This window comes from Cyrtonyx montezumae, unplaced genomic scaffold (assembly GCF_038088225.1).
Source record: "Cyrtonyx montezumae isolate F1298 unplaced genomic scaffold, pur_monq_1.0 scaffold_5, whole genome shotgun sequence".
NCBI lineage: Eukaryota > Metazoa > Chordata > Aves > Galliformes > Odontophoridae > Cyrtonyx > Cyrtonyx montezumae.
Genome location: NW_027072056.1, coordinates 15,129,933 through 15,154,400, shown reverse-complemented (window position 1 = coordinate 15,154,400; position 24,468 = coordinate 15,129,933). Strand labels below are relative to the sequence as shown.

General features: G+C 61.4%; 5 protein-coding genes and 2 long non-coding RNA genes across 8 annotated transcripts; 5 read left to right on the top strand and 2 right to left on the bottom strand.

Moving 5' to 3' along the window:
- Positions 1–884: 884 nt before the first annotated feature.
- Positions 885–7,774, top strand: ECE2 (endothelin converting enzyme 2). The gene is made up of 19 exons (XM_065748594.1): positions 885–947; positions 2,280–2,366; positions 2,709–2,853; positions 2,989–3,204; positions 3,293–3,417; positions 3,502–3,648; positions 3,723–3,788; positions 3,941–4,129; positions 4,389–4,531; positions 4,620–4,734; positions 4,994–5,104; positions 5,284–5,382; positions 5,455–5,532; positions 5,632–5,735; positions 6,061–6,171; positions 6,302–6,369; positions 6,928–7,118; positions 7,187–7,282; positions 7,355–7,774. The coding sequence occupies exons 1-19, from the start codon at positions 906–908 to the stop codon at positions 7,529–7,531; spliced, it is 2,310 nt and encodes a 769-aa protein (XP_065604666.1). The 5' UTR covers positions 885–905; the 3' UTR covers positions 7,532–7,774.
- Positions 7,775–8,340: 566 nt separating this feature from the next.
- LOC136056401 (mitochondrial ubiquitin ligase activator of nfkb 1-A-like) lies at positions 8,341–10,572 on the top strand. The gene is made up of 4 exons (XM_065748595.1): positions 8,341–8,457; positions 8,664–8,751; positions 8,833–8,953; positions 9,135–10,572. The coding sequence occupies exons 1-4, from the start codon at positions 8,341–8,343 to the stop codon at positions 9,814–9,816; spliced, it is 1,008 nt and encodes a 335-aa protein (XP_065604667.1). The 3' UTR covers positions 9,817–10,572.
- A 3,014-nt stretch (positions 10,573–13,586) lies between these two features.
- CAMK2N2 (calcium/calmodulin dependent protein kinase II inhibitor 2) lies at positions 13,587–15,725 on the top strand. The gene is made up of 2 exons (XM_065748122.1): positions 13,587–13,830; positions 15,221–15,725. Exons 1-2 carry the CDS (start codon positions 13,662–13,664, stop codon positions 15,289–15,291), a joined length of 240 nt encoding a protein of 79 aa, XP_065604194.1. The 5' UTR covers positions 13,587–13,661; the 3' UTR covers positions 15,292–15,725.
- LOC136056112 (uncharacterized) lies at positions 14,634–15,569 on the bottom strand. Its single transcript, XR_010622912.1, has 2 exons — positions 15,481–15,569; positions 14,634–14,814 (listed from the first exon to the last, which is right to left on the bottom strand). It is a non-coding gene; the product is annotated as an uncharacterized LOC136056112 (long non-coding RNA).
- Positions 15,726–16,009: 284 nt separating the features above from the next.
- On the top strand, positions 16,010–17,288 carry LOC136055908 (uncharacterized). Of its 2 annotated transcripts, none has more exons than XR_010622900.1 (3): positions 16,010–16,319; positions 16,362–16,934; positions 17,243–17,288. It is a non-coding gene; the product is annotated as an uncharacterized LOC136055908 (long non-coding RNA). The 2 variants fall into 2 exon arrangements; XR_010622901.1 differs by lacking the exon at positions 17,243–17,288 and having other exon boundaries at positions 16,362–16,590; positions 16,685–16,873.
- Positions 17,289–18,448: 1,160 nt separating this feature from the next.
- Positions 18,449–21,814, bottom strand: EEF1AKMT4 (EEF1A lysine methyltransferase 4). Its single transcript, XM_065748093.1, has 3 exons — positions 21,601–21,814; positions 20,242–20,525; positions 18,449–18,828 (listed from the first exon to the last, which is right to left on the bottom strand). Exons 1-3 carry the CDS (start codon positions 21,773–21,775, stop codon positions 18,541–18,543), a joined length of 747 nt encoding a protein of 248 aa, XP_065604165.1. The 5' UTR covers positions 21,776–21,814; the 3' UTR covers positions 18,449–18,540.
- A 121-nt stretch (positions 21,815–21,935) lies between these two features.
- ALG3 (ALG3 alpha-1,3- mannosyltransferase) lies at positions 21,936–24,275 on the top strand. The gene is made up of 9 exons (XM_065748107.1): positions 21,936–22,083; positions 22,161–22,260; positions 22,339–22,486; positions 22,560–22,720; positions 22,798–22,918; positions 23,102–23,307; positions 23,448–23,524; positions 23,657–23,801; positions 23,890–24,275. The coding sequence occupies exons 1-9, from the start codon at positions 21,957–21,959 to the stop codon at positions 24,077–24,079; spliced, it is 1,275 nt and encodes a 424-aa protein (XP_065604179.1). The 5' UTR covers positions 21,936–21,956; the 3' UTR covers positions 24,080–24,275.
- The last annotated feature ends 193 nt before the right edge of the window (positions 24,276–24,468 follow it).

The window sequence follows — 24,468 nt, the reverse complement described above, 5'->3', positions numbered from 1 at the left end:
AACCAATCGCAGCCCGTCGCCGACCTGACGTCATCACCGCGCGCCCGATAGGCGGTGCTGTGGGCTGGGAGTGGGCGCGGCGATGGGCGGGGCTGAGTGGGCCCTCCCCTCGTGGCGCAGCGCCGGGCGCTGACACTCGTGGGCGTGGGGCGCGGCAGTGGCGGGGATAGGACGGGATGGGGACCTGGGGACACGGGGACCGGGAGCCTAGCGGGGGATCGCTGCTCGAGAACCAGTGACACGCGTGGTGGCGCTGTCGGCCACGCGTGACACACACACACGGGCGTGCAGCACTGTGCCCGCCGGTACCGCCACCCGCCCGCTGGAACCCGGGGGAGGCAGCGCCGGGATGCGCCGCTTTCCGCCCCCCCACTCCCCAACACACGGCGCTGCCGAGCCAGCGCTGCCGTGGGCGGCTGTGGCTGTACGTGACACAGTGCGTGACACCGCGTGGGCGGCCGTGCCGTGCGGTACGGGAGCGGTGCGGCTGTGCGTGTCCCCGGTGATGAACCCCGTGCCGGTCCCGATGCGCGCATCACCGTGACCGCACCCGAGCCCGGTGCGGTGCGGGTGCCGGGGCTCCGCCCGTGCGCACGGCGGGCGCTGCCCCTCGCGGTCACCTCGGTGGCGGGGCCGGGCGGGGCGGTGCGCGGTGCCCCCGCTCCAGCCACCCTTGGGGGCGCCGGTCCCCTCCGTCCCCTCCCCCCAGTGCCAACGGGCCGCGCCCCGCTGGTCCCCAAACCCCGGCCCCTTCCCTCTGCGGCGGCTCCATCCATCCCTGCCCGGTGCCGCTCTCGCTCCCGGACCTATTCCCGGTGCCGGTGCCGGGCCATGGCGGAGGCAGGCGGCGCTGCGGCGGCGGCGGGGGCCCGGCGCGGGCCGGGCGGGGAGCTGAGCTAGGCGGGATGGCCAGGATGAACGTGGCCCTGCAGGAGCTCGGACACGCCGTGAGTGTCGGCAGGGAGGGACAGGAGGTGGGGGCGCGGGGACAGCCCGCGTGTTGGGGGCTGGAGAGCTGCGGGAGATGGGGAGGGCTGCGGGAGGATGCGGAGGGAGGGAGCCTTGGGGGGGAGAAAGGGGATTGAGAGTCCGTGGGATGACGGGGCTGGGGGGGTCCCTCCCCGGCAGCAGGGAGAGAGGGGCAAAGGGACCTCCCTGCTGGAGGAAATGGGGCAGCTCGAGATGAACTCAGCCCCTGGCTGTGCCAGAGCGGGGAACACACCTGGAGCTTGTGGATGCTGCCCATAGGGTGCCCCACAGCAAGCCCCGGGGCTGGAGAACCCATTCCCCCCATGGATGGAGCAAGAGGAGCCCAGGGGCTGGATCAGGGCCTCAGGGAGCCAGGAGAGGTGCAGCTGGAGGTGACATGGAGATCCGCAGCAGACTGGGGCAGCCAGCCAACCCCAAATCCCACATCAGGCTGCCCAGTGCCACAGTGATGCTTCCCACGACCCTCCCCCCCCCCCCCCCCCAAAGCTCCCACCCTGGGTTCCAGTGACAGGCAGAGGAGCTGGGAGTGGGGAACAGAGCTTTTATCCTCCCCCCCTCTCCACCTTCCCCCTGGCAACTTCATGCCCCTGAGCACTGCAGAGATGTGCAGATGGAGGCTGAGCTGCAACCCACCCCGGTGTTAACTATGAAACCTAAGGATAGTACATATCCAGAAACACTATACCAAAGCACCTTCCTTCAGTTCAGTCCCCCCCATCTCTCCCTCCTAGATGAGTCCTTTGCAGCCTCTGTGGCTGGGGGATGCAAGCAGTAGAGCTGCCCCCCCCCACCCCCACCCCACTCTGGTGCAAAAGGGTCCCAGTCTTAACAGTATCACTGGTCCTTTGCAACCAGCTGATGCCCCCATGGTACCCCTGTCCCCCAGAATCCCTGTCCCCTGACTTGCAGGATTGGGGGGGGGGGAGGGGGGAGGGTGTGGAAAGGAGAGAAGGCTTCCAGATGTTTCAGACCAGTGCACATCTGCATGGAAAGTTCCAGGTGGGGGGGAGGGGCGAGGCAGCAGCACTAAGCAACGGTTGCCAGGAGATAGGGAGTGCATCTCCGTAGCAATGTGGCACCTGCCAGTGGGGTGATGGCGCCGTTGCCATGGTGACATGCAGGGATGCTCGGGCCCCCAAGGCCCCTGCTAGCATCCTGCATTGCACTCCCCAGGGTGAACTGGGGATGCAGCCAGCTTCTGGGGGAAGCCCCGACTTCCCCATGCACCTGCTGTAAGAGGCAGAGAGGGCAGTGGGGTGCAGCCCCCCCAGCCCACTTTCCCCCCTCAGATGCCTGACTACAAGCATGCCACGCTGCAGGAGGATGAGGGGCCGGAGCCAGCGGGGGATGGCAGCACTTCCCCCGACAGCGTGGAGGTGAGCTATGCCCCAGTCCCCCTGCTTTGCTCGGGACCCCTTTTCTGCAGCCTCAGCCCACCCACAGCAGGAGTGGGGCTGGGAGCCTGGCCAGCCTTGGCTGTCCCTAGATGATGTGCTGGGAGGCAGCCAAAATGCAGCAGAGAGTATTCCCCTTCCCTGCAGCTTGGGGGGCGGTGCACCAGCATCCACAAATGGCTCATCTGTAGGGGATGCACTGATTTCAGGGTGGCCGCTTCCAAGCTTAGTCCTCATCTGGTCCCCATGCCCCACAGCCAAGCCAGGGCACCCGGCAGCAGTTTGGCAGGGGTTATGTAATGCCAGCCCCTGCCTCCTGTCCAGGTGGGGTTTCGGAAGGGGACGGGGCCACTGCTGACCCGCTTGGCCTCACGCTCCCAGCTGGAGCTGGTGCTCTGTACCGTTGCCGTCATGCTGGCCCTGCTGCTCGGCATCACCATCGTGGCTCTGGCCATTCAGTACAGCAGAGGTAGGAGACCACCATGCTGTGGTAGAGCTGGTATCCCTCCTCTTGGGGACAGCAGGTTGCTGGGTGCTGTACCCACCCCAAGGAGCAGTCCCACTCCGTGCCTCAGTTTCCCCCCAGGCATGCCTTCCCTTGCAGATCCCTCCCACAGCATGTGCCTGACGGATGCCTGCATCCGAGTGGCCAGCAAGATCCTAGAGGCCCTGGACACGGACATTGACCCATGCCAGGACTTCTACCAGTACTCGTGCGGTGGCTGGATCAAGAGGAACCCACTGCCCAATGGACGCTCCAAGTGGAGCACCTTCAACAGCATCTGGGACCAGAACCAGGCCATCATGAAGCATCTCCTTGGTGGGCATAGGGGAGATGGGGGCTGTCAGAGGGGGTCAGCAGAAGGGGTCAGCAGAAGGGGTTTGGGCTGAGCTGCAGTATCCTGCAGAGAACTCCAGCTTCAACTCCAGCAGTGAGGCAGAGAGAAAGACGCAGCGCTACTACCTGTCCTGCCTCAAGGAGCAGAGAATCGAGGAGCTGGGCTCCCAGCCCCTCATGGAGCTCATTGACAAGGTGAGGGCTCAGCCCTGGGGACAGCCTTGGGGCCTTCCCCACAGCACTGGGTGACAAACACACCCTGGTGCCATTTGGTGGCAGATCGGCGGGTGGAACGTCACCGGCTCTTGGAACCAGAGCAGCTTCATGGAGGTGCTGAAGATGGTGTCAGGCACCTACCGAGCAACCCCATTTTTCACCGTCTATGTAGGTGCAGACTCCAAGAGCTCCAACAGCAACATCATCCAGGTGGGCACCAGGGGCAGCAAGCACTGGGGGTACTGGGATGTATGGGATGCCCATGCTGCCCCTCTGTCTCCCAGGTGGATCAGTCGGGCCTTTTCCTCCCTTCCCGGGATTACTACCTGAACAGGACTGCCAATGAGAAGGTGAGTCCAGGAGCACTGCATGGAGCTGGGGGCTTGGGGACAGCAGGTCCAGGGGGGCAGCAGATCTGAGCCCCCCAGAAGTGGCATGAAGTGGCCAAACTAGGAATCCAAGGGCAGAGGAGAATTGCAGATGTGTCTTGGGGTCCTTCCAGGTCCTGACTGCATACCTGGACTATATGGTGGAGCTGGGCACGCTCCTGGGGGGGGCCAAGGAGCCCACCCGCCAGCAGATGCAGCAGGTGCTGGACTTTGAGACGCTGCTGGCCAACATCACTGTGCCGCAGGCTGAGCGGCGGGATGATGAGAAGATCTACCACAAGATGAGCATCGCTGAGTTGCAGGTGGGCATGCTCCCAATGGTTCTGGGACACAGGAGGTTGTCCAGGGTGGGACCAAGCTCAGCACACCCTGGGCAGTCCAGCATGGGGCTCACCCCACCATCACTTTGGGGGATTGGGGAACTCTGTAGACATCCCTCGTCCTGCAGCTGTGGGAACAACAGGGAGCAGCGGTTTGGGGCAGAAAACAGATTTGGAATGGTGGGGAACCTGGGGACCCCCAGGAAGGGTGGTGCAGAATCATGTCCCCATGCCCCTGCAGGTCCTTGCCCCCGCCATTGACTGGCTGGATTACCTGTCCTATGCGCTGGCCCCACTGGAACTGGCTGAGACAGAGCCTGTGGTGGTGTATGGGGATGCCTACCTCCAGCAGGTCTCTGAGCTCATCAACAGCACCGACAGGAGGTGAGCACCCTCAGGGCCCCCATTTGGGAATAGGACATCCCCTGTGTGCTGGTCTCATGGCCACATGCAGCATCTTTCTGCCCCTCAGTGTCCTGAACAACTACCTGATCTGGAACCTGGTGCAGAAAACAGCCTCCAGCCTGGACCAGCGCTTTGAGACTGCCCAGGAGAGGCTGCTGGAGACGCTGTATGGCACCAGGAAGGTAACGTGGGGGTTAGGGCCATCCTTCTCTATCCACAGCAGTGCAGAGGTAGTTGGGATTGCTTCTGCCCTTGGGGACCTCTTGGGATGCTAGGCCCCAGATGCTACAGAAGTATTTGGGAAACAACTCCTGGGATGCAGGGTTTCACTGTGCAGCATCTCCCCACAACTGGGGGGAGGCGGTGGGCAGGGAAGGAGCAGGGATGGGGATCTGTGACTGCCCTGGCATCTCAAGGGCTGCTTTGATCTCATTCCCACAGTCCTGCACACCCCGCTGGCAGACCTGCATCTCGAACACAGATGACACGCTGGGCTTTGCCCTGGGCTCCCTCTTTGTCAAAGCCACCTTTGACCGGGACAGCAAGGCCATCGTGAGGACACATCCCCTCCCCATCCATGGGAACTCCTGTTTTCCCCCAGATCCTGGGGAGCGGTGAAATAGGATCCCCAGTATTGGGGATGGGATGGGGGGCACACCCACGGTCACCTCCTGCCCAATTTATTGTTGCACAAAGGGCGCAGGGAACACAGCATCCCTTCCTGTCCCCAGGCGGAGGAGATGATCAGTGAGATCCGGACAGCTTTCGAAGTGTCCTTGGACCAGCTGGACTGGATGGATGAGAAGACCAGGCAGGCTGCCAAGGAGAAGGTGAGATACCCCCAGGAGACCCCTCCGGTATCCCCCAGCCTCATCTCACCACCAGGGCTTCTCCCCACGCAGGCAGATGCCATCTACGACATGATTGGCTTCCCAGACTTCATCCTGGACAACAAGGAGCTGGACGATGTCTACGATGGGGTAGGGGCTCATGGGGAGGGATCTGACACATTCACTCAACCCATAATGGGATGATGCAGCAAGAGACAGCCCCTCCTCACCCATCCTCTTCCTCACCAGTATGAAGTGTCAGAGGACTCCTTCTTCCAGAACATGCTAAACTTCTACAACTTCTCTGCCAAAGTGATGGCTGACCAGCTACGGAAACCTCCCAACCGTGACCAGTAAGAGGGGTGGAGGATGCAAGGAGAGGGCAGGGGCCAGCACCATCATGCTGTCATGGTGGCAGCAAGTCACCTGGGGTGGCTTCGGGTCCTGGGGCATCTCTACCCCACAGGTGACCCTACCAGGGTGGGAACAAGGGTTAGAGCACATCAAGAGATGAGGTGGCACAGATAGTTGTGGGGACTCTGGCTTGTCCCCAGGCTGGATGCAGGGTCATGGGGTGGGTGCCAGGCCTACACAGGGGAAACCAAAGAAGGGAGATGGCACGGGAGGGCCCTCGGGGGGCTGGGCAGAGGAGACAAAGCCCTGTTCCTCATCCCCCAGGTGGAGCATGACCCCACAGACTGTCAATGCCTACTACCTGCCCACCAAGAACGGCATCGTATTCCCTGCTGGCATCCTGCAGGCACCATTCTACGCCCGTAACCACCCCAAGTGAGCCTGATATGGGGCTGGGGAACAGGTCCCAGCTGAGCTCCCAGCTCCCAGGGTACTCATGAGCTGGAGGGGCTGCCCAGCTGTGCCCCCTCCACACTCACCCACCTTTTTCCTGCTGGCCCCATAGAGCCCTCAATTTCGGTGGCATCGGTGTGGTGATGGGGCACGAGCTGACTCACGCCTTTGATGACCAAGGTGAGAGCAACAGTAGCCTCACTGCCTTCCCATTCCCCTCCCAGACTCATCCCCTGGGTGTGGGGAGGGATTGCTGCTTTGCCATCCATTGCATCATGCGTGCTTATGGCCCTGGCCACCCCCCCAACCCAGCTGGCTGGCTTCCCCTTCTATGTCCTGTCTCCCCAGGTGGCACCTGCCGATACCTCCCCCCGGCTTCTCTGTGCAGCTTTCGCTCCATCCGCTTGGTGAGGACACGGTGTCTGCAGCTCGGGCCGGCCCGTGGGCCCCCAACCCCCTCCTCATCCTCCTTTTGGGATGGGTCCCCTCTCACATCCGCTCTGCTTTGCACCTTCACCAGAGCCAGTGGGGATGAGCAGGGGCCATGGGGGAATTTGGGGTCACAGGGAATAGCAGGGGGCTCTGTAGGAGGATAAGCACACTGCAGGGGCTGGGGGACGCTGTGCCTCCTGTGTCCATGAACCTAAGGCTCCAGGTTCCCTGAAGGCCCCCATGGCGCTGGGTTTGGGGAACCCTGCAGCAGGTTTGGGGTCGCTGCCCCATGGCTCGGTCCCGCAGGCCGCGAGTACGACAAGGAAGGCAACCTGCGGCCCTGGTGGCAGAACTCCTCACTGGAGGCCTTCAAGAACCGCACGGCCTGCATGACGGAGCAGTACGGCCGCTACACCGTGCACCGCGAGAACGTCAATGGCCGCCAGACCCTGGGAGAGAACATTGCTGACAACGGCGGGCTCAAGGCGGCCTACAACGTGAGCGGGACCGCTGGGGTTGGGGGGGCACAACCCTTTCCCGAGTTTTCATGGCACCCATCCCGCAGGCGTACAAATCCTGGCTGCAGAAGAACGGGGAAGAGAAGCGGCTCCCGGCCCTGGGGCTCAGCAACCACCAGCTCTTCTTCGTGGGCTTTGCGCAAGTATGGCTTCGCGCCCTTTGCAGTCCCACCCTGGCAGTTTCCCCCATCCCTCCAACCATTGCCTTTCCCCAGGTGTGGTGCTCGGTCCGCACACCCGAGAGCTCCCACGAAGGGCTGGTGACGGACCCGCACAGCCCCGACAAGTACCGCGTCATAGGCACCCTCAGCAACTCGCGGGACTTCGTGCAGCACTTCAGCTGCCCGCTGGGCTCGCCCATGAACCCCGGCAAGCACTGTGAGGTGTGGTAGGGACGAGGGACCCCCGCTCAGGGGGTGCCCCAGCTCTGCCTCCCCCCCGCCCCGCTCGTGCCAGGGAAGCGTTCCCGGGCTGTGCGGACGGAGGTCGGGAACCGCCCGGCCCCGCCGTCCCCGCGCTCCCTCCCGCCCCGGCTTGGCTTCCCCCATCCCTGCCCGCCGGGCCCGGCCGCGGGCACTGGTGCCTTCCGCTGCGGGTGGCTCTCTCGCTGACTTTATTGAACGATTAAATGCAGTTTCCACCCAAGCTAATATCTCCGGGTCCTTCGTGGGGGATGGGACCGGAGGGACACGAGACACCGGAGGGACGTGAGGGACTGAGCCACTCCCGGCGGGCGCCGAGCCTTGTAGGCCTCGCGGCCCCGCGCAGGGCACGACGGGAGCGGTAGTTCGGCGCGAAGGACGATGGGAAAAGTAGTTCCGGTCCCGCGAGGCACGCCGCTGCCATGCGGGGGTCGCACTACATCTCCCAGCAGGCAGCGCGGCTGGGCCCGGGTCCGGGCCTAGGCGCCTCGGGGGGCTGCGGGGCCGGGCCGGGGTGAGCGGCGGCGGGGACGGAACGGGGGCTGGGGCAGTGCCGGGGGGGGATGGGATCGGGCTGCGAGCGCAGGACTCGGTGAGGGCCTGGGCGCAGGGCCGGGTGCTGGGTGCAGGATGAGGAGGGAGTGCAGGCCGCGGGCTGGGTGCGATGCGCAGGCCGCAGCATTGCGGGTGCCGAGCGGACCCCGCGGGGTCGCAGGTAACGGAACGTCCCCAGCGCTGCCGCAGCCACGTGCTCACCTTGCAGAGCTGCTGCCCGAGCCATGGATGCGCCGCCCATCACGCCCGTGGAGTTGCTGTGCCTGGGCTCCAGCCTTGCCTTTTCTGGCCTCTTCTACTACCTGTACAGGAAGAAAGCCCGAGCTGTGGCACGCATGCAGGTAGCCTGTCTCACTGTGTGGTCTCCTGCCTGCTGTCCTTACCCCGTTGTCCAGTCCAGAGCAGGTGCACCCTGCTGTCATCTACACCATCAGTGTCATGATACCTAGCACCAGGCAGGTCATATCCTGCCAAGTGCCATGCACAAACCCTCTGCTGCCAACCTGTCTGCCTGTGCCTGTGTTCATGCTCAGCCCTACTCTTCCAGGAGGCCCCAAAGCTCCAGGTTGATGACAGTTTACCAGCACTGGTGTCTGCAGCCAATGGGAGGTGCCTGCCTTATGTTGCCCTGGAAGGTAAGGTGTCCCCATGGCCACACGCTGGGGACAGAGAACAGGCTCTCCTCCTTTGATTGTGATACATCTGTGTGTTCTCAGGCATAGTGCTACCCGCCAAGGCTGCGCTATCCAGCCATTTCCACGTGGGGATGCAGGGTGTGATCCAGAAGCTGCTTCTAAAGGAGCATCGGTTGATCTGGAACAGCTTGACACGGAGCTGGTGAGCAACAGAGGGGCCATGAGGGACTTGCACTCTTGGGTCCAGACTCCAGCCTCTGGGGACACATGTGAGGCAAAAAGTGTCTTGCTCAGATACACCAGTCCTTACCCCCTGTTCAGCCCTAGCAGCTCCGTTTTCCTTTACATTCTCCACATCTCAGTGCTGTGCTCTCCGCTTGCAGGACCGAGAGTGAGCGAGTGCTCTCAGAGCAGGTCTACACCGTCCCCTTCTTGCTGGCCTCCCCAAATGCTGAGGCAGTGACACAGGTGAGCGTGGAGAGCCCGCTGCGAGCCGTCTGCCTGCCCCTGGAGATGGTGTACGAGCGCTTCCAGCAGCCAGCCCACAGCTTCCGCGACCTGCTGGGCCACTACCTGAGCGGGGAGAAACCCAAAGGCATCCTTGAGACAGAAGAGATGCTGCGGGTGGGGGCCGGGCTGACAGGCATCGGGGAGCTGGCCATGCACCCCGATGGCTCCCTGCACCTCCAGCCACCGGTGTGGGAGGGCGAGTATTTCTTGTGCCTGGGGGACTGGCAGACAGTGCTGGCTGAGCTGGAGTCAGCCAGAGGATTTTGGAAAGGGGCAGCTATGTTGTGTGCCGTGGTGGGTCTAGCTGTCCTCCTGCACACCCTGTGCCGTGCCATCCGCCACAAGCACCAGGACAAGGAGCCGGAGGTGGTGGAGGATGGCGACGAGGGGCTGGAGGACTCCTGTGTGGTTTGCCTTACCCGGCCCCGTGAGTGTGTCCTTCTGGGCTGTGGCCACATCTGCTGCTGCTTCCGCTGCTTCCAGGCCTTGCCCACTCGTCTCTGCCCCATCTGCCGGGCACCCATTGACCGTATAGTGCCCCTGTACCAGGCCTGAGAGCATTGGGGGCCTCGGGGGCAGTGCCAACCAAACATGGTCTGAAGCTTGTAGAAATCTCAGCTGTCCCCTGGTGTGCAGCTGGGTGGTTTCTGCTGGGGAGGGAGGGGTCCTGGCTTACCTGTCTATTTTGGGGTAGGGCTGAGAGGATTTACAGCCTAGTCATCCTATTTGCCTCATTGTCTGCCCAAGGCATGCCTCCACCCCTAACACGAGAGCATAGGGTCAGTGTCCTTCTGGTGTCTGACACAAGGAGAGAAGGCCCTGCACCATTCTGGGTGTTTTCTCAGTCCTGAACGCTTCCCCCCCCCCCTTCCCTCACCTCCCTGCAATGTGGCTTTTTCCTTATTTTGCTTTTCTGGTGTGTGGCTTTGTCTGTGGGTGAATGACAGGACTGGGGAGGAGATCCCAGGGCTGGTGAAACACAGCTGGAGAAGGTGGGGGTACAGCAACCACCCAGAGCCACCACTGTGTCACACTCTGGCACCAGCATTCCCCTGCCATGTGCCTGCACCCTCAAAGAAGACCCTGTGGGGGCTGAAAAATTCCCCTTCTCTTGCTGCTGTGGCACCTGGGAAGGGGAATGGGGACAGTGTGGGCTGCGGCATCCTGCTGTCCCTCACCGCAGCCTCCCCAGTGCTGGAGGACAGCCCCGAGGCAGCTTTCAGCACCCGCTGAGCCCAGTGCACCCGCCCCGGAGCCAGCGCAGGAGTGACGCGCAATTGTTTGTCATTGATAAAGCTGAGGAGCCAAGCACAGCCTCGCGTCTTCCTTCGTGCTTTCACAGCGGGACTGGGAAGTGCCACCAACCCCTCCCAGCCCAGCTGGGCAGGGGACCCCTGGCTAAGGGTGCATCCTTTGGGACAGCCCCAGGAGGCACAAAGATGGGGAAGAAGGGTGGGGGGGGTTGGGGGTAGGTACTGTTACCAAGGCAACCGTGCTCTTCCAGTCTCCATGGCAACTGCTCCCCTGGACCGCTCCCCATCACTGCCTGCGGTTGCCCAGGCAACCTACGGGCTCTCCCAGCTCCTGCAGCTTTGGGGCACCCGGGATTTGTGGTGGGAGTGGTGCTGGCAGGCTGACAGCAGCATGTGGGTATATGGTTCTGTGTCCCGTGCCTGGGGCAGCTCTAGTTTGGGGTCAGGCATTTGGGGCAGAGGCATTGTCCCAAGGGCCCCAATGCCAGCTGCAATGCCCCAAAACACCCAGCTAAACCTCCAGGGACCCACACATATCATTCAAGTGAGGGAGTTTCCCCACCTTTCCCCTGAGTTCTCTCACCCCAGTCTTTCCCCCTCACCAGTATGTCCGCGCTGCGCTGCAGAGTGAGCAGTGGGGACTGAGTCCCCTGCACCAGCCGGTCGTCCCCCCCCGCAGCAGGAGGGATTTCGGGAAGGAGATAAATACCAGATGGGAGAGGGCCGGGCTGCCAGGAACGCGTTCCCCGCGTGCCAAGAGCTGCTGGCGCGAGTGGGTGCGTGGGCTGGAAGGTGTCTGCGCACCCGGAGACTGCTCTCCTCGCTCCTGGGGCTGAGCCAGGGATGGGCAGAGAGAGGGGTCCGTGGCCACTCCTGGCTGGTGGCACCGGGGTGGAGCCCCGCAGCACTGAGGAATGAGGGAAGAGAATGTTTCCCACCGCACCCTGCCCCTGCAGGCACACGGAGAGCTGTGGGCACCCCTCCTGCCACCCTGTGCCCCCAGAAAAGCCACCAGCCCCATGAAGACCTGGCCCTGCAGCGCAGCCTGCAGCGGTGCCAGGAAGCACTGTGATTCAACCCCTCAGCACCAGCCAGAGCCTGGCAATGCCAAACCACCCTGTGCGGGGCTGCAGTGTCTGTGCCCCCAGCTGAACTTACTGCATGTCCCCACCATCACCCTGGGAACGCTTGGTTTGGGGACACGTGCAGAGAACACAGTGCTCAGCCAAATCCCCATCCCGCAGCACCCAAGGGGACTTGGGTGTCCCCACAGCTGCCACCCCCACCCAGTGCCCTACGGGTCCCCGCCGCCCCCACTGTGCCCCCCAGGACTGCCAGCTCGCTGCCACCTGCCTCCTTGTCTGTTGTCATGGTGATGGAGATGTGGTGACAGACAGGGATGGAGCTTGTCAACCCTGCAGGGATGCTGTCTGCCCAGTGGGTTGGTCTCCCCTACACTGGGACCCCATGGGACAAAAAGCTTTTCCCACAAAGTGCCTGGCACAGCTCACAGCTCTACCCTACTGCCCCACGTGAGGGACAAGGCAGAATGCAGGTGGCACTCGCAGGTGACCCTCGCCAGCCCCTCGAAGCACACAGGGGACAGGCGCTCAGGGTGGTGGCAGTATGGAGATGGCACCCAGCGAGCAGAAGTGCCATTTCACGTTTCTTGGCAGGGCTGGCAGCAAGCAGATGGAGGCACCAGGAGCAGGCTGCAAGCACAGCTCTGCACCGCCAGCGCCCGACCCGCTGCCCGGGGGGAGGAGGGTGTGGGGGACTGTGGGACCCCGCTGTCACACCCACCCAGGCACACCACTTGCCCACCTGCATCCCAAACACCAAGAGTCCTGCTGTAAGGGCAAACCAAAGCCCTACCCACCACCAGCGTGGTGCCCCCACCCTGACCCACTCCTGGAGCACACCACCCCGCTGCCACCCCCCCCTCCCACCCCCCGCAGCCCATCTGCTTCCCCAGCCCCACAGCTCGCCGCTCCCTGCCCATGGGCAGCAGCACGTGGGCCCGGCGATGGGGAAAGCAGGGCACATCTCAGCATGGGCCTCTCGCCTATTTTCCCAGGTGCTTCTTTTTGTGGGAGCAGAAGCTGCCAGATGAAGGGGTTCGAGACGAATCCCCGGCAAAGGCAGTGATAAAGGATTACCTTGCTGTTGAGGAGGGGGCACCGCTGCCCCAGAACTGCTCTCAGAGGGGAGCAGGCTCTGTGGAGCCCCACACAAAGAGAACGGCACGGCCAAGCCTTCCCAAAATAGCAGCACCTGCCCTCTCCCATGGACTGGTCCCACTGATGCTCTTCTGCAGCATTTTTCATCAGCAGTCTCAAAGGACAGGGGGTTGGTAGCATTAAGAAATAGGCCCCATCCCTCCTTCCCCTAAGCCTGAGCCTAAATAACCCCTGGTGACAGGGAGGGGGGGTCCCAGGTGGGGCTTTCTCAGCCCCACTGATGCCAACATGGTACAGCTGTGGCTCTTGGGGTGGGGGAGGGAGCATGACGGTCCTTGGGGGCTGACAGCAACTCACTTCTCGCTGACCCGCTGCACATCGCCGCAGGGATGGCTTTGTCCCTTGTCCTTACTGCCCCGTGGCTCTGTCCCCAGGTGATGGCTGAGCCAAGGGGCAGCAGCATCCCCATGAGTACCCACGGGTTTGTGCCCAAACCACAGCCCCACAGGTACACCCAGCATGTATCCATCTGGGTGCACACACGTTGGCAGTGACCCACAGAAGTTGGGGGGGCTGGGGGGGAGAGCCCTGCACGGGGGCTGTCAGGGATGGGGATGCAGCGCCGTGCTGGGGGCTGACACGGAGAATCTCTGCCTGGGCCACGGGCTTAGTGGGGAGGGGGGGGGGGGGTCCACGCATGCGGTGCTGCGCTGAGGATGGGCGCACCGAGACCGGACGGACCCCGGGACGTGGGGACGGGCAGCCACCCCCGGTCCCCCCACGCGTCCCGTCCCGTCCGCGGAGCTCGGAGCCGCCCCCTCCCGCCCCGCCGGGGTGGGGGGGGTCCCCGCTCCCCCCGGATGCATGACTTCATCCTTCCGCCCGGCTTTCCTCCCCGCCGCCGCCGCCGCCGCCGCAGACTGGCTCCCGGCTCGGCGCGGCGCGGCTCGGCCCGCTCGGCCCCGCCATGTCGCAGGTGCTGCCCTACGGCGAGGACAAGGTGGGTCGCTACGGCGCCGAGCCCGAGGCGGGGGAGCTGCCCTTCAGCTGCCGCCTGCAGGACACCAACGCCTTCTTCGGGGGCAACCAGGGCAAGCGGCCCCCCAAGCTGGGACAGATCGGCCGCGCCAAGAGAGGTACGAACCCCCCCCTCCTCCTCCCCGACCCGGCGCCGCGACCCCTCGGTTCCCCCCGGACCCCCGGTTGTGCCCCGCGGCATCCCCGTTACTGCCCCCGGCGTCGCTGTGCTGCCGCACCTGCGGCTGCACCCTATAGCAGCGCCGGGACCCCCAGCTGTACCCCATAGCATCGCCAGCGCTGCCCCCCCACATCCCCAGACTGCAGCTTTATCCCATAGCATCGCCAGCACCGCATCCCCGGCTCTGTTCCCCGGCATCGGGCAGCTCCAGGAATCCCTCTGCGGCGCAGCCCCAGAGCCGCAGGATGGACCCCCCCCCCCGCTGCTCCCGGAGTACCCTGGGCATCCCTGGGGCTGCCCCTCGCCCCCCCGGAGCTGCTCTTCGCGGTTGCTGCGCTCCCCCTGGGATGTCCCCCCGGCCCTATAGGCAGTCCCCGGCCCCATAGCGTTCTCCCTGCTGCATCCCCACCTGCTGCAGAGACCCCACAGCAGTGATGCTCACAGCATCACCCCCGTTTTGTGCCCCCCCCCGGAGCTCTGTAAGGTTGTGCGTATGTGTGTGTGTCCCTCCCCGCTTCCCTTCATGCCGCAGAGACCCTATAGCAGCTCAATCTGAACCCAAATAAATACTCCCCCCGCCCCCTGCTAAATCCCCATCCATCCATCCTTGGGGAACCCTGAGAGCAGCCCCCTCCCCACTTGCTCGGAGGGGGCACAGCCAACCCTCCTCCTGAACAAAAGGGGGACACACAGAGCCCTCCCCAGCACCCCTACCCCCACTCCTGAGAGACGATGCACCACTGCCCGTGCCCCCCGCTTTATTTTGCAATGCTGATGGATGGGGGCAGTGAACCCCCTCAGTGGGATTGGGGGAGGCCCAGACAGGGGATGCTGGGGGGTCCTGCATAGTGATGATGCTGATGGAGAGGGGCTCTGCCCAACTGCGGGGGTCTGTCTGGAGATGTTCTGCTGATGACTATTGCTGGGGGGGGCAGAGAGGGAGGCTGTCCGAAGGGAAATTACTGCGTGGGGGGGGGTCCTTAACTCCCCCCCCCCGACCAGAACACCACACTGCAGCAAGCGATGCTGTGGGGGCCCGATGATGCCCCCCCCACTGGGTCATTACCCATTCTGCTCCTGTTGCTCTCATCAGCGGTGCCGCAGCGCGGAGGGGGGGTCCTTCCCACCCCCATTTCCCCATCCAACCACCCACACCTGGCTGCTGGGGAGGCACTCCAATGCCCCACACCCCATAGAGTGGGGGCCCCATACCCAAGCCCATGGAATGGGGAACGGTGGGGCTGTGGAGTGGGGGGGGTGGGAAGGTATGGAGCCACCCCCGCTTGTGCCCTCAAACCCACCCACGTCCCCCTCGCATGTCCCTGCAGTGGTGATCGAGGATGACCGGATAGACGAGGTGCTCAAGGGCATGACGGAGAAGTCGCCATCGGGGGTATAAACCCGGAGAACCACCACCAGGACCCACGGAGGGGGGGGGGCCATGCCCACACCCCCCCCCAAACCCCGGGGAGGGGGTACCGCACGCCGGGGGCCCCCGCTCCATCCCCGCCTTCGGGGCCGCCCCCTCGGGCCATGCACTTTACCCCCCCCTCCCCTGGGCAGAGGGACCCCCCCCCAAAAAAAATACCTTTAAGGTGTGGGGGGGGTCGGGGCGGACTCGGAGCGCTGCTGCTGCCCGGAGATATTCTTTGCTCCATCGTTTTCTGCATGAGCTTTGGTGGCCCGAGCGCCGTGTCCTGGTGTCGAGGGTCAGCCCCACTCCGGCACGCTTCTTTTTAACAGGAAAAATCCTCATATTTGTATTTTTATATCTATCGATCTGAATCTTTGTTAAAAATGATCGATCCGCCGACGTCGGTCCGCTGTTGGAGTCTGCAATGTAAAGGGGTCATATTTTTTTCCATAAGAAAACAAAAAGAGAGAAAAAAAAATATATAAAAAAGGGGGAGAGATGGAGAGAGAAAGGGAGAAAAATAAGTAGACAGAAAGGGGGGAAGAGAGTGAGAGAAAGAGAAGGGGGGGAGAATCAAACCAGAGTGGAAAAGGGGGGGGATCAAAACCGGAGTGGAAAAGGGGAGGGGGGGGGTCAAAACCAGAGTGGAAAAGGGGGAAACAAATAAAGAGTGAAAAGGGGGGGAAAGATGAACCGAAGTGGAAAAGAGGAAAACAGTGAAAAGGGGAACACAAAAACAGAGTGAAAAAGGGGAAAACAAAACAGAGTGAAAGAGGGTGAGAAGGTAAACCGGAGTGGAAAAGGGGAAAACAGAGTGAAAGGGGGAACACAAAAACAGAGTGGAAAGGGGGACAACAAAGCAGAGTGAAAAAGGGGGAAAAAAAAACAGTGGGAAAGGGGGAATCAAAACCAGAGTGGGAAAGGGGGAAAAGAAAAACTGGAGTGGAAAAGGGGAAAACAGAGTGATAGGGGGAACACAAAAACAGAGTGGAAAAGGGGGAAACAAAACGGGAGTGAAAAAGGAGGAACACACAGAGTGAAAATGGGGAAAAGAGTGGGAAAGGGGAACACAAAAACAGAGTGGGAAAGGGGAAAACAAAAACAGAGTGAAAAAGGGGAAAACAAAAACAGAGTGAAAAAGGGGAAAACAAAAACAGAGTGAAAAAGGGGAAAACAAAAACAGTGAAAAAGGGGAAAACAAAAACAGAGTGAAAAAGGGGAAAACAAAAACAGAGTGAAAAAGGGGAAAACAAAAACAGTGAAAAAGGGGAAAACAAAAACAGAGTGAAAAAGGGGAAAACAAAAACAGAGTGAAAAAGGGGAAAACAGAGTGGAAAGGGGAACACAAAAACAGAGTGGAAAGGGGAAAACAAAATAGAGTGAAAAAGGGGAAAAGATAAACCGGAGTGGAAAAGGGGAAAACAGAGTGGAAAGGGGAAAACAAAATGGTGAAAAAGGGGAAAAAAAAAGAAAAAAACAGTGGGAAAGGGGGAATCAAAACCCAGAGTGGGAAAGGGGGAAAAGAAAAACTGGAGTGGAAAAGGGGAAAACAGAGTGAAAAGGGGAACATAAAACTGAGTGAAAGGGGGAAACAAAACGGGAGTGAAAAAGGGGAACACAAAAACAGAGTGAAAATGGGGAACACAAAAACAGTGAAAATGGGGAACACAAAAACAGAGTGAACATAGGGAACACAGAGTGAAAAAGGGGAACACAAAAACAGAGTGAAAAAGGGGAACACAAAAAGAGTGAAAAAGGGGAACACAAAAAGAGTGAAAAAGGGGAACACAAAAAGAGTGAAAAAGGGGAACACAAAAAGAGTGAAAAAGGGGAACACAAAAAGAGTGGGAAAGGGGAATACAAAACAGAGTGCAAAAGGGGAAAACAAAACAAGTGCAAAAGAGGAAAAGCAAACGAGTGAAAAAGGGGAAAAAAGTGGGAAAGGGGAAAACAAAATAGAGTGAAAAAGGGGAAAAGAACAAGAGTGAAAAGGGGGAAAAGAGTGAAAGGAGTGAAAAAGGGGAAAAGAGTGAAAGGAGTGAAAAGGGGGAAAAGAGTGAAAGGAGTGAAAAGGGGGAGAAAATGGGAAAAGAACAGGGAGAAAAAGGGAGAAAGAGAGAAATGGAGAAAAGAAAAAGGGGGTAAAGGTGAGGGGAAAGGAGAAATAAGACAAATAAGGAAAAGACAGAAAAGGGAAAAAAGAGTGAAAAGGGAAGGGGGAAAGGAAAAAAACAAAAAAGGAGAGAGAGATAGAGAAAAGGAAAAAAGAGAAAAATGCAGCCCGAGAAGAGGGGGGGAAACCACACCGCCATCATCCATCGCCCTGCGGCCGCCTCTGTCCAGAGGGATGTGGGATTCTGGGGGCTGTGGGGGGACTTTAGGAGGACGGGGGTCCGCTCCTGAGTTGTTGTTTTTAATTTTGTACTTTAATTTAATTTTGTTTTGTAAGAAGCTTCTTGGGGAGGGCTGGGGGGTAGGGGTGCATGAGAAAAGCTGTCATCTTTTTTTCAGTCGCCTCCGAGCGGCGTTTACGGGGACAACAACGCAAAAAAAAAAAAAAAAGAAAAAAAAGGGAAAAAAAGGGAAAAAGACAAAAAAAAGAAGACAAAAAAAAAATCCACACACACAGAAAAAAAAAATGGAGGAAGAGGAGCGATCCGCGCGCCATCGTGTTCTACCAACAGTCCATTGTAACGTCCAGCGCCATTTGTCACTGTACAGTGAACAAAACGCAATGAATAAAATACATCCATGTACCGCCGCCTCCTGCTCCTTCCTCCCCCCCCTCCCCGCACCCCCCAGCTCCGGGGGGGGGCCCTGCTGACCCACTTACACGCGTCACCTCCCCTCTATGTGTCACCTACCCCAGCGCACGCATGCCTTGTCACATGTGTCACATACCCTGCTCTGTGTCACCCAGCCTGGTACGTTTACCTACCCCTGCATGCATGTCACTTCCCCTGGCACAGGGGTGTCCCAGGACTGCAGAGGATGGCACAGAAGGGTCACACATTCCCCCCCCCCCCCCCCCCTTCCCCACCCCCCCCCGAGTCCTGGCACTGGGTCACAGCAGTGCTGGAATTAAACCCGCTGCAGTCTCATTCCCGGCCATGCAGCCCAGCGCCCTGGCTGCAATCCAAGAGGAGGGGAGGGGGGCACAGGGCAATGTGCAGCTGGGGTGGGGAGCCGGATTCCCCCACCCAAAAAGGAAGGCACAGAGGTGACACCGCGGGGTCAGAGTTCGATGGCGCGGAGGAAGTCCTCATCCTCATCCTCCTTCATGGTGACAGCGGGTGGCGGGGCAGGGGGGGGCCGCCCCAGCTGCCTGCCCAAGGCCAGGATGGGGGGGGCCAGGGGCTGCCCCTTGCACATGATGTAGACGAAGTAGTGGAAGGTGTCCCCGCAGGCGGCGTGCCGCAGGGACCAGCCAAAGGACTCCTGTGCGTAGTGAGGGATGCGGAAATGGGGCTGTGCGAAGGTGATGGAGAGGAAGCGGCCCCCCAGGCGCAGCACGCGGCTCACCTGTGGGATTTGGGGGGGAGGGGGGGGAAAGACGGTGTCAGTTTGTCCCATTCATCAGCCCCAGGCCCCCAGAGACCCCTCCATCCCCCCTATCCTGTGCTCCCCCCCACAGGTGAGGTTGGAACAGCGAAGGACTCGGCCCTTTAATCACCATTTTCTCCTGGCTGGAGTTAAGCCCCCGCTAATAGGATGGAAAAGAACATCAATTTTCTTGCTTGGCTTTATCCAATGTCAAAAGGCTCTCGCGGCCGGCACCCGCGTGCTCTGCATGCCAAGGAGTGCCGGGGTGGCTGCAGCAATGGGATGCCGGCACAGCACCGGGGCTCCATCCCAAAAATCCCCGTAACACTGCTGGCCAAAGACCACCCCACACTGGGATGGGCCCCCACCCAGATCTGGGCACAGGGACAGGAATGTCCCCAGGGATGTCCCTAAGTCATCCCCCCCAACCCCCCCGTCACCACGCAGCGGTGATCCCGTTAGGGGGCTCCCTAAGAGGATTATGGGGCGGGGGCTGCTTGGCCCCCCCGGGATGGCGGCAGCATAATGGAGGTTTCCAGGTCGGAGGCAGCAATGGGATCGGGAGGGAGGGTCCCAATGCAGCAAAGGGGTGGGATAAGCAGTGGGTGCCCACCAGTGAGGGGGCTGAGCCCTCTGCGAGGACAGCGGGCACCAAAGGATGGTGCCATGCCCAGCGGTGCTGGGGGAGGGCAGGGATTGAAATCAGGATTAAAAATGGGGAAAAAAAATGAGAGAAAAAAAAAAAGACCTAAATCCTCAGCGCTTGGCCCAGTGACAAGGACAGGCAGGGAAGGGATGCTGGGGTTGGGCTCGGTGCTGGCAATGCATGGGGTGTCCCACACCGCTGCGATGCTATGGGGCACGAGGGGATGGGGGGCAGCCCCAGCCACATGGGGGCCATGGTTCTGGTGTCAGCCTGTGGGTTGCCGGCACCTTGCTGCCCTCCCCCCACCCCCCCCTCCCGCTGCACCGAGGCAGCTCCATCCTGCTGCCAATTAATGGGGGCCCGGAGGCACTGCCCATCCCCGTGGCAACGCCACAGTCCTGTCGATGCTGATGGGGGTTTCCATGGCAACACTGAGATGGGGACCATGGGACGGGGACCCCGCTAAGGAGATCGAAGCTGAGCTGGGATGGGGGGGGAGGTTAGATGGGCTGTCACTGCCCCATTGCTGTCACCTTGCCTGGGGCTGGCAGCACCACGCTGCCCTCTGTGTACCCATAGTCATTGGGATGTGGCTTGTTCTGTGTCACTCCCAGGGACCTGGGCTACTGCAGTCTGGGCAGTGCACAAGAAGGGATTGGAGGAGTATATCCCTGTACCCCTCCAACCCCAGCACTTAACATCCTGGGATCTGGGAGTGGGGGGGCATTGCCCCACTCCTGCTGTACCTCCGCCAGCACCCGGCGCATCGCAGCGGCTCCACGTGGGGACACGTGCCAGGGGTCAGCCTCCTCCACCAGCAGCACATCCAGCGTGCCCTTCTCCAGCACCACATCAAAGGAAGCGTCAGGGAAGGTCAGGGCACGCATGTCCATGACTGCCCAGCGCAGGTTGGGGCAGTGGGCGTAGCGGGCCCGCATGGCCTCCACGCAGGCGGGCGAGAAGTCGATGCTGGTGACGTTGGGGTAGCCCAGCTCGTGCAGCTCGTAGCTCAGGGCACTGGTCCCGCAGCCTGCACCAGGATGGGGATGCTCAGTGGGGGTTGGTTGCAATGGGACTCCCAAGTAGGGCCCTGCCTTGTGCTAACAGTTCCAATGGGACTCCAATGTGACAATCCCAAGACCTTGAGCCCCCCCTATCCCAATGGGAGCACAATAGGAACCCCAACTCCTCACGCTTCCCAACCCTACCCATGCTCCCCAGGATCCAAGTGCTGTCCTAGGAATGCTTGGCTGGGGTCTCAATATGACTGTCAGGTGGAATCCTCCCTTGTGTTTCCCACCCCAATGGGATCCCAAGCAAGATCCTGCTTTGTACCCTCGGAGACCCCAATGGTACCCAAATGAGAACCCCAAGATTCTGTGTCCCATAATCCTGCCACCATGCTCATGTCCCCCAGCCCTGCCCATACCCCTTGTGATCTAAGCTGGGATGTCCTGGGGATGCTCAGCTGGGGGATGACCGCAGTGACACCCCCAAGATCAAGTGCCACCCAACCTTGCCCGTGTCCCCCAAGCCCATCAATGCACACCGGAACCCAAGAGCTGTCTCAGAAACATTCAGCTAGAGACAATCTCAATGGGACAAACCCTGCCTACACCCCCGGTGACCCCAGTAAAAACGTCCTGGGGATATTCAGCCGGCTGATCCCGATGAGACTCCCAAGACCTCGCATCCCCCGCAGCAATGAGACTCCCCAGATCTTGTGCCCTCACCCCAATGGGACCCCCGAAATCACGCATTCTCCAACCCAGCCCGTACCATCCAGGAGCCGAACAGCGACCCGGTAATTCCAACGGGACCCTCAAGCGGGCTCCCGCCGAGTGCCTCCCGGACCCCAGCGGATGGCGGCGCGGTGCCGAGCCGGGCACGGCTCAGCCCCTGGGGTCGTTGTCCGCGGCCGCTGAGCCGCTAAGGGGATCGGCGATGACACCGCCTGACGACACCTGCCCAGCACAGCTCAGCCCGCTAAGCCGAGCGGCTCAGGTGGGATTAGTACGCACTGACACCGCCCCGCCGCCCCCCCCGCCCCGTCCCGCACCCCCTGCACCCCGGGGGCACCTCCCACCTTGACACCGCGCCCGTACCGAGCACGAGGATGCGGTCGTCGGGGCGCAGCTCGGGCTCCAGCAACGCGCGGAACCGCTCGAAGCCGCCCAACCACTCTCGGGGCTCGGCGCCCGCCCGCCGGTACCGCTCCTCCCAGAAGCGGCGCTGCGCGTAGCACCGATTGGAGGCGGCGGGCGGGGGGCGCTGCTCCATGGCGACGGCGGCGAACACGTGCAGCTTCCGGCGTTGCAACCGCTAGGGGCTTCCGGCTGGGAGCGCTGCGCTGCCGACAGATTTCCGGTCCCATCGCTCAAGACTTCCTGTCCTCCCGCTGAAAGCTTCCGGATGGAAACGCCCTCCCTCGCCGCTAACGGGTTCCGTCTGGGGAGGAGGCATGGCGGTGAGGTTGCGCCGGGTCTGCCGAGATGTGCTGCTGGAGCCCCGCTACACGCCGCTGGTGGCCGCCTGCCTGTGCCTGGCGGAGGGCGGCGTCAACCTGTGGGTGATCCGCAGGGTGCCCTGTGAGTAGCGGGCGGTGCGGGCGCGGGATGCGGGGAGCCCCGAGCCGCCCTTCCTCAGCCGCCCACCCGCCCCGCAGACACCGAGATCGACTGGCAGGCGTACATGCAGGAGGTGGAGGGCTTCGCCAACGGCACCCGCGACTACACGCAGCTGCGGGGCGGCACAGGGCCGCTGGTGTGAGTATCGGGCCTTATGGGGCGGGTGGTGTGGGCGGGATGAGGGGCGACGCGGCCCGCCCGGTTCTGTGCCCGCAGTTACCCCGCCGGCTTTGTGTACCTCTTTCTGGGGTTGTACTACGCCACAGGCCGTGGGGCCGACGTCCGCCTGGCGCAGCACATCTTTGCTGGGCTCTACCTGCTCAACCTGCTGCTCGTCTTCCGCATCTACTACCGCACCTGCAAGGTAGGGGGGTACCACAACGAGCGGCCCTGTGTGCCACCCACAGGGCCCCTCCGCTGAGCCCCTGTCCCACCAGGTCCCCCCATATGTGTTCTTCTTCATGTGCTGTGCCTCCTACCGCATCCACTCCATCTTCGTCTTGCGGCTCTTCAACGACCCCGTGGCCATGGCCATCCTCTTCCTCGCTATAAACTTCTTCTTGGAGGACCACTGGTCCTGGGGCTGCCTGCTGTTCAGGTGTGGGGCCAACGGGGCTGGCTGCAGCATGAGGTTCTCCCAGTGTGGGCCGTGCTGTAACTCCACTTCCCACCTAGCCTGGCTGTGTCAGTGAAGATGAATATCCTTCTCTTCGCACCCGGGCTGCTTTTTCTCCTCCTGCAGCGCTTCGGCCTCTTGGGCTGCATCCCCAAGCTCTGCATCTGCGCTGTGCTCCAGGTTGGTCCCTGCCCCTCACCATTGCATCCTGTAGACCCCTGGGTGCTGCAGCTCCAGCACCTGTCTTGGCCCCGTACAACTAACAACAAACCTCAGGGCTCCCAGCTGTGCCTGTCTCCCATACAAACCTCAACATGCAGTGGGGGTGATGGGGCCCCAGCTATTGGCTGCTGTACCTTGCAGGTGGTCCTAGGGCTGCCCTTCCTGCTGGAGAATCCCGTGGGGTACCTGACGCGCTCCTTCGACCTGGGCCGTCAGTTCCAGTTCAAGTGGACAGTGAATTGGCGCTTCCTCCCAGAGGAGGTGTTCCAGCACCGAGCTTTCCATGCCGGGCTGCTCCTGGCCCACCTGACTGGCTTGGTGCTCTTTGCACTGCACCGATGGCACAGGTGAGACCTCGGAGTCCCCATGGGGTACTGGTCCCCCATCAACAATACCCTGCCATCCCCCATAATTGTGGCTTGTGGGGCGAAATTGGGGTGGGAAAGGCCCTGAGCAGCTGAGACTGGTGTTTGTGCTTTGCCCCCAGGTCCAAAGAAAGCATCCTGTCTCTGTTGAAGGATCCAGCCGAGAGGAAGCACCCATCCCCTCCCTTGAGTGTCAACAATATCCTTTGGCAGGGTGGGGGGCAAGGAGAGTGGGAAGGGCAGGACAAGTACTGGACGGCTGTTCCTGGGAGGCCACAGGGTGGGGTTGCACTTCCATCCTCTTGGGTTTGTCACCTCAATGCCCACTCACAGATCGTCTTCATTCTCTTCTCCTCCAACTTTTTGGGTGTCTGCTGCAGCCGCTCCCTGCACTACCAGTTCTACGTCTGGTACTTCCACACACTGCCCTACCTGTTGTGGTGCACCCCGACATCCAAGCTCATCCACATGCCAAAGTATGTGCTGGTAGGGCTCGGTGTCATGTGGTTGCTGGGGTTTTCAGAGGGCTGTTGTGCCCCCCTACTGACCTGTCTGCCCCTACAGGGTGCTGCTGCTGGGCGTGATCGAGCTCTGCTGGAACACCTACCCCTCCACTGTGTACAGCTCCCTCTCCCTGCACATCTGTCATGGACTGGTCCTGCTCCAGCTGTGGTATGGCACAGCCCTGCCACCAGCCCCTCAGCCCCCCCAGCCCAGCAAGAAGTCAGCTCAGCTCTCCAGGAAGGCACAGTGAGAGCACAGCTGGCTGGACAATGGGAAGGGACTCCAAGTTGGCTCCTTCTGCTTGCTCTTCTGCCCACCCTGCTTCCAGGTTGCCCTTGGCCACCCGAAGAGGGCCACGAGCCTTGGAACTGCAAAAAGGGGGCAATGTGGGAGCCCGAGCTGGGCAGGACTTCTCCAATAAAGGGGCTTTGGAGGCCCTTCCCTGGTTGCAGTGTCCTCGCGCTGTCACAATGCCCAGAGCGTGCTCCCTTCTCAGCCTTTGGAGAGTGGTGCCCGGGGCCAGTGTCTGGAACAAGGTTAAGTCAGAGCATCTGCAAAACATTTTGCTGCAAGGCTTGAGTGGCTTTGATGCCCCTCCTGTAGCCTGGCTGTTCCCTACCTGTCTGCTCCGACCCCAGG